The sequence below is a fragment of the Salvelinus sp. IW2-2015 genome, linkage group LG8 (assembly GCF_002910315.2).
Source record: "Salvelinus sp. IW2-2015 linkage group LG8, ASM291031v2, whole genome shotgun sequence".
Lineage (NCBI taxonomy): Eukaryota > Metazoa > Chordata > Actinopteri > Salmoniformes > Salmonidae > Salvelinus > Salvelinus sp. IW2-2015.
In genome coordinates this window covers 792,089-800,293 of record NC_036848.1, presented here as the reverse complement: position 1 = coordinate 800,293, position 8,205 = coordinate 792,089, and the positions used below count along the sequence as shown (strand labels likewise).

The window sequence follows — 8,205 nt, the reverse complement described above, 5'->3', positions numbered from 1 at the left end:
ACTCCTCCCCCACCTCCCCCAACCTCTCTCTCTCTCCCTCCTCACCTCCTTCAACCTCTCCATATCCCTCTCCACCTCCATCTCCACCTCCCTCTCCATATCCCTCTCTACCTCCCTCTCTGTCTCCCTCTCCACCTCCACCTCCCTCTCCCTCTCTAAATCAAAACGATTGCAAATATGCCAGGACCCATCTTTACCACATATCTGATCTGTAATCATAAATAATAGTGCTACATTTTTGGGGGGGAAGGCAATTACTTTGAACAGTCAGAGTCAGTTTCTCATGGGGATTACATGCATTTGTTTTCATTTTCATCAGGCTTTACTATGGCCTACTGGTTTAGCACCCCTTGGGTGAAAGTCTGTTTAATGTGGAGTCTCTCTGTCCCTTTAATACATAAAGCTTATCTCTGTGGCTTCACTTTCAACTGTCTCTCTCACATATGAACTTGACATTTTGTGAGCTGTCTCCTCAATTCCAAAAGTAGACGCAAGATAGTAAGATAAAATTGAATCAAATTTGTGTCAAAGCAGTTCCACTGTGGAAGGCAAGGGGGGATAAACAATTATACGATATGTGCAGATTCCGTCTGTCAGTTTCTTGTTTATAACATAAAGAAGAGCTAAACTTTTTTTGGTTATGGACATAACGGTTTACCTCGCTCTCAGCATCCAACAGTATTTCGGTAATAAGTGGATCTTTTCCTCTGGATTTAGTCTTAAAGGAAATATGTTGAGAACATTAAATAACTTTCACAACAGTATTTTGCTGCAATGAGAACAAATATCTGTTTAAGCTAAAACAAACTACAGTTTATTCGCGTTAATTCTGGACAATGAAACCAGCTGTGTGAGTCTAGTGACAGTTTACAGGACCACTTGTAGACTATAGCACTGTATAACATGTCATAAAAGAGAGTAATGTTTCAGGTGAAGTGCATGTGAAATTCCCAGAAATCAGGCTATGAATGCATACGTCCCCACACTGATGAATAACAAAGCAATTAGTAACATGGTCCGGGATGTACAGGACAGCACAGTAGTTTCATGTAGTCCAGTAACATATGACTGAAACTCACTAATTATCTGTGTTCTTTGTTATCTCCCTGTCTCTACAGAGTGTGAGTGAGTTTGGCCTGGACATCATCGAGACCCCGGAGGGAGACAGATGGCCTCAGCTGATCGTCCAGCAGAGCCTGGACCGCGAGCAGAAGGACACCTTCGTCATGAAGATCAAGGTGGAGGACGGAGGAACGCCACCCAAGTCCAGCACGGCCATCCTCCAGGTCACCATCTCCGACGTCAACGACAATCGACCGGTCTTCAAGGACAGTGAGGTGGAGGTGAACATCCCCGAGAACGCCCCCATAGGAACCTCCGTCACCCAGCTCCACGCTACGGARGCAGACCTCGGCTCCAACGCCCAGATCCACTTCTCCTTCTCRAARCAGATCTCCTCATCCWCCAAGAGGCATTTTTCCATKGACAGCACCYCCGGGCTGATCACTGTRAAGCAGCCCTTAGACKGYGAYGCCACRCCYGTCCACAAACTCATRGTCCTYGCCAGCGATGGCAGCTCCACCCCCTCCAGAGCTYCMGTTATCGTCAACGTAARGGACATTAATGACAACGTTCCGTCCATAGACACTCGGTARATAATGAACCTTGTAAATGGAACGGTTCTACTGTCYGAGAACGCTCCTCTCAACACAAAAATAGCCCTAATTACAGTGACGGACAAGGACTCTGATCTGAACGGAAAAGTGACTTGTTATACTGACCACGATGTTCCTTTCAGGTTAAAGCCAGTCTTTAATGACCAGTTCCTGCTGGAGACTGCGGCCCCCTTAGATTACGAAACAACCAGGGAATATGCTATTAAGATCGTGGCGTCGGATTCTGGGAAGCCTCCTTTGAACACTTCAGCGATGGTTTTAATWAAAATTAAGGATGAGAATGACAACGCTCCCATCTTCCCTCAGCCTGAGATTCAGCTGTCCATACCAGAYAACAATGATCCATCCACGCAGCTCATAAAGATCAGTGCCARGGATGCAGACAGCGGACATAATGCAGAGATTATTTATTCTCTTGGCCCTGACGCSCCTGATGGGTTTAACATAGATKGACGGTCAGGAATCCTRTCCGTTGGCAAACGCCTGGARAGAGAGAAGCAGGAGAAGTATTCYTTCACTGTCATGGCGAGYGACAATGGGTCTACTTCSCTGCAGAGCAATGTCACAGTGAGGTTAATAGTGCAGGACCTCAACGACAACAGCCCAGCTTTCACCCATCCTGAGTATAACTTCTACGTGCCTGAGAACCTGCCTCTGTACGGGACCGTGGGTCTGATCACCGTCACAGATTCTGACGCAGGTGACAACTCTGTCATAACACTGTCCATCCTGAACGGGAAAGACAATTTCATTATTGATCCCCAGACCGGTGTGATCAAACCCAACATCACGTTTGATAGAGAGCAGCAAAGCTCATACACTTTTATGGTGAAGGCTATAGACGGAGGGCAACCACCCAGCACTTCATACGCCAAGGTCACCATAAARGTTGTGGATGTCAATGACAATCGACCCGTTTTTGTTATRCCCTCYTCCAACTACTCTTACGATCTGGTCCAGTCTACCACCAGCCCTGGGTCTGTGGTCACCAGGGTYTTCGCTATAGACAATGACACTGGCATGAATGCTGAGCTGCAGTACAGCATCATTGGGGYATCACCAAGAGGGCTGTTTGCCATAGACAAAACAACTGGTAATATAACTCTGCAGGAGAAGATAGTCTCAGCCGATCAGGGTTTACACAGGCTAGTMGTGAAAGTCAAAGACCTGGGCCAGCCGGAGTCCTTACACGCAATCGCCCTCATTCACCTGTTCATTAACGAGACTGTATCCAACGCTACSTTCATTCAAGAGCAGCTACGTAAGAGCTTGGAGACTCCATTGGACCGTAACGTGGGAGACAGTGAGGTCACACCCCAAGCCAACGGATACGTGATTGTTGTCATCGCTATTATAGCTGGGACTATGACCGTCATCTTAGTCATCTTCGTGACAGCCTTGGTGCGCTGCCGTCAGACGCCCAGACACAAAGTGGTGCAGAAGGGCAAGCAGAGCGGCGAGTGGGTGTCGCCCAACCAGGACAACCGTCAAATCAAGAAGAAAAAGAAGAAAAAGAAGAGATCCCCTAAGAGCCTCCTCTTGAACTTTGTCAGCATAGAAGAATCCAAGCCTGATGATCCCAGCCAGGAGCACATTAATGGAACCCTGGACCTGCCTGTGGAGCTAGATGAGCAGACCATGGGGAAATACAACTGGGCCACTACGCCGACCACCTTCAAACCTGACAGTCCAGACTTAGCCAAGCATTACAAGTCTGCTTCCCCTCAGCCAACCTTCCAAATCAAACCAGAGACCCCGATGGCGCCCAATAAACACCACGTGATTCAGGAGCTCCCGCTAGACAACACGTTTGTGGTGGGCTGTGACTCGCACTCCAAGTGCTCCTCCACCAGCTCAGACCCGTACTCGGTCTCAGAGTGCAGCTGTCAGGGGGGATTCAAGACTCCTGGGCAAATCCACACCAGACAGGTAATTCATAACTTATTTTCTAAAGCTACCTATTGTTCCCACTCCCACTCCCCGTACCACTGTCCCTTTGTTGATAAGATGAAGGGTGATGGGTGGCAGCGGGAGGGAGACGGGAGATTGAACCACTCAAAAAGTCACATGTGCATTAATGTCATCGGCATTGAATATTGAGGAAGAATACCTCAGAGAGGAAGGAGAGAACTGAAGTCTGGCCAAGAAACTTCATTCAAATGAAATCTATCTTTACGTCCCAAAAAGACAGATTATACCTCCCTTTGCTATCTTGTATTATATGTTTGTTAAACCCTTTAACCTTATTTGGGTTAATGTTCCACTTTAAAGTATAATGGTGGCAGTGGAATGGTGGGAATCAGTGTTAAATGAGAATCTTAAGTGAGAAGGCTGGTGGCAGAGTAATAGCATGCTTGAGAATCAAGTCGGCCATGCTACTAATTGAACTCTGCCCAGGTGTATTTGCTGAGGACCAACGGATTAAAGCAGCGCTAAGCTTTTTTGATTGACACACCTGAAAAAAAACTAGCATGTCTGACAGACAGAGAAAACCAAACATAGAGTGTTTGATTTGGGTTCAATCAGCTGTTCACTTTCCCCTGAAATAGTAGGAAACGTATCCCCCAAGAGTTTCCACTACAGAATAATAAGATCTCATTAAATAATCCCAGATTTCAGTTGCGTGCTGGAGATATTAAGTGGTGTCTTGACTGTGGAGGCTCTGAAGGCTTTGTCAGCGTGAGGAGTAGAGCAAAGCAAAATGCATTTGAATGATAGTGTCTGGTCTGAGGCTTATGATTCTCTAAGAGATATGCCAAATGCGAAGTGCCCTAATAAATAAATGCAGGCCAGGGAGTTGAGGAGAGGTGGCCTTGTGAGGGCAGACAATARGGCAGAGGAGAGCAGAGTGGGGCGGAGCAGAGCAGAGAGGAGCGGAGCAGAGCAGAGCGGGGCGGAGCAGAGCGGGGCGGAGCAGAGCAGAGTGGGGCGGAGCAGAACAGAGCGGGGCGGAGCAGAGCGGGGCGGAGCAGAGCAGAGTGGGGCGGAGCAGAGCGGGGCGGAGCAGAGCAGAGCGGGGCGGAGCATATGCCGCCTATTGGTCGCCAAGCCCTCATCTAGCTACGCCTCCTCCTTGGTCTAAGCCAGCCCGGTCTAGCTACCGGTCCTCCTATTGGTCCAAAAGCCTCGTCTAGCTACACCCTCTTCTTCCTAATTGGCGGTGCCGAAGCCCTCGTCTAGGCTACGCCCATCCTCCCCATGCCCGACGTCGGTCTACTCTCGACCCTCCTCTCTATTGGTACCTAAGACCCCCGTCTAGTTACCTCCTCCTCCTTATGGTCGCCCTAAGCCCTCAGTCTAAAGCACTACCTTTCTGTAGTGCCCTCCTGCCTATTGGTCGCCAAGCCGATCACCGTCTAGCTTAACGTCCTCACTCTTATTTGGGTCTCCTAATGCCCTCTCTAAGCTATTGTCTCCTCTTTTTTTTTTTTTTTTTTGTTTCCTCTCTTATTTGGTTAAAAAACTACACAAGCACTGAGTCCTCGCTAACCACCCGTTCTCCTCCTATTGGTCCAAGCCTCGTCTAGCTACCGCCCTTCCTCCTAATTGTCTGAGCCTTAGGTCTCCGGCTACCCAGCGCAAGCAAGCTTGAGCTACGCGCTCCGGTGCATTATTAAAAAATAAAAACCAGTGCGTGGGAGAAGCGACAGGGGGAGGAAAGGCAAAAGTAGGAGACTATGAAAAAGAAAAGGCTCTAATTAAAGGCATTGTTTGTGTTTTTTTTGTATTTTCCCAGAATCACATCATGCACACAATGTAGTAGGAAAGCGATTAGGGGGGGTAGCTTGTCCATTTTCCCAACTTGCGGAAGGAAAGGAGAGAACTGACATGCCTTCTCTGTCAACAGTCTGGGGAAAGTGGCAAATCGCTAAGGCCCAGAAGCAAATGGAGATGACAGCCGGATCTGTTGAACTGGCAGAGTAAGATGGAGGCTATCAGGGAGTTTGACTTTACGTAATGTCCACACGGACAAGAGTTGAACTATCAACGTGAGCACAATCGAGATAAATATTTAATGTGGCCTGTAAAAAAAGGATCAATGGTTGGACGCGGACTCTGGAAAGGGCCCACTGTAGCAATCGCGCGCTCTCCGCTGTGGATTTAATAACAGCATAACAAGGAGAACTGTGAGTACTCCTCCGACCCGGCTTTCATATACATTTCCAATTTTAGCCAATTAAAGTCAGATGATAAAAGGGGACAGGGAATATCGTATGGCTGGAATGATGGTTAGTATTTTTCATTAGACCTGAGGTAGTTGTGAGGGTAAAATGGTTTTATAGAAGTGGGAATATGCGATTAGCTGCACTACACTCCCTAGAAGAGAGTCTGCATACAGAAAACTCATATTGAATTGGTCACATGGTTTGATCATTCAGGGAACATCACCGCTAATGCTTCAGAAAGTATTCATACCCAATCAATCAATCATCAATTTTATTTTCATATAGCCCTTCGTACTATCAGCTAAATATCTCGAAGTGCTCGGTACAGAAACCCAGCCTAAAAACCCCAAACAGCTAAGTATAGCAGGGTGTAGAAGCCCTTGACTTATTCCGTATTATGTTGTTTACGAGGCTGAATTCCTCCACCATCTACACACAATACCCCATAATGACAAAGGGAAAATAATTTTTTAAAGACAATTTAGCAAATGTTTTTATAGAAAACATTTAAGGCCCACGCACAAATACGATTAATATAAGTATTCACGCCCAATGGTCTCCGAGCCAATACTTTGTTAAAAGCATCCTTGACACGATTACAGGGTGTGCGTCTTCCTGCGTTAAGTCTTTTAAGAGGCTTTCCTAACTTGGATTGTGCAACATTATTCACTTCAATATTCTTCAAGCTCTGTCAAATTGGTTGTTGATCAAGCCTAGACAGACCATTTTCACGTCTTGCCAATAGATCTTTCTAGTAGACATGTCAAATGTAACTCGGCCATCGGGAACGATTCACGTTGTCTCTTGGTAACCAACTGCCAGGTGTAGATTTGCATTGTGTTTGGAGGTATTTTCTCCTGTTGAAAGGGGATTCATCTCCCAAGTGTCTGGTGGAGAGAAAACTGAAGGCCAAGGTTTTCCCTCTAGGAATTCAAATAAAAATGTTATTAGTCAATGCGCCCGAATTACACAGGTGTAAGACCTTAAAAGTGAAATGCTTACTTACAAGCCCCTTGTAATGTTTAGGTAAAAAAAATACAGATAAGATATAGAGATAAAAAGTAACAAGTATTAGAGAGGAGCAGTAAAAAAATAACAATATAATACAGGGTTGGTGCGCGGTACGGAGGTCCAATGGTGCGGGAAGCACCGGTTAGTTGAGGGTAGTAGTACAATTAGGTAGAGTTAATTAATATTCCACCAAAACACGCAAAACACTCTTCACGGAGCAGATCACTGGGGTGTCGGGGCCTGTTCGCCGAGGGAGCGTATATCCTCCGGCCTCGGACTCGTCAGAGTCGTGAAAGAAAAAAGGATTCTGCTAGTCCGTGGTGAGTATTAACAGTCCTGATGTTAGAAGTTATTTTCGGCAAAAAGAGATGGTAGTGGCAAACATTATGTACAAAAAAGTTCAAACAACTCAAGGATAAATGAAGCAAAAAACCACAATCGGTTAGGGGCAAAATACGTCTGCCTTCTTTTCCGGGTGCCCATTTTATCCTCCTGATTTTCCTGTGCTTGAGAATTCAAATGTTTTTCCTGAAAAACTCCCCAGTTCGCTTACGATTAAAAGCATAACCATAACATGACGCATCCACCACTATGCCTTGAAAATATGAAGAGTGGTACTTACGGTAATGTGTTGTATTTGCCCCAAACTTAATTGGCTTTGCAACAATTTTTTGTAGTTTTACTTTAGTGCCCTTGTTGCAAACAGGATCATGTTTGGAATCTGTTTAATTCTGTATAGGCTTCCTTCTTTTCACACACTGTCAATTAGGTTTAATATTGTGAGTAACTACAATGTTGTTGATCATCCGCTGTTTTCTCCTAGTCCTAGCCATTAAAGCTCAGTAAAATGTTTTATAAAAGTCTTCCATTGGCCTGATGGTGGAAAATCCCTGGAGGTGGTTTCCTTACTCTCCGGCAACGCGAGTTAGGAAGGACCCTGTATCTTTGTAGTGACTGGGTGTATTGATATATACCATGCCAAAGTGTAATTAATAACTTCACTTAGCTCAAATGATATTCATATGTCTGCTTTTTAATTAAGTTTTAACACATTTTGTTTTACACTACCAAAAGGTGCCCTTTGTGGGCATTGGAAAAAGATCCCTTTGGTCTTTGTGGTTGAAACTGTTTTAGCAATGCAAAGCTGATTGACTGAGGGACGCTTAACAGATAATTGTATGTGTGGGGTACAGAGTAAAATCCATGCAATTTATTATACAGTTGTTAAGGCCACGCTTTTTACTCCGGGTAACTTATTTAGGCTTGGCAAAACAAAGGGGTTTGAACACTTCAGCTTAAATTTTTTTAAATCATTTGTACAATTTTCAATAAACATAAAATTTTTTTCCATT

General features: G+C 45.4%; 1 protein-coding gene across 1 annotated transcript in view; it reads left to right on the top strand.

The window, feature by feature from the left end:
* pcdh11 (protocadherin 11) overlaps positions 1-8,205 on the top strand; it is a 78,464-nt gene that overhangs the window by 60,485 nt on the left and 9,774 nt on the right. The window contains 1 exon segment of the mRNA XM_023992056.2: positions 1,119-3,605. Within this exon segment, the coding sequence (XP_023847824.1) occupies positions 1,119-3,605 (2,487 nt within the window).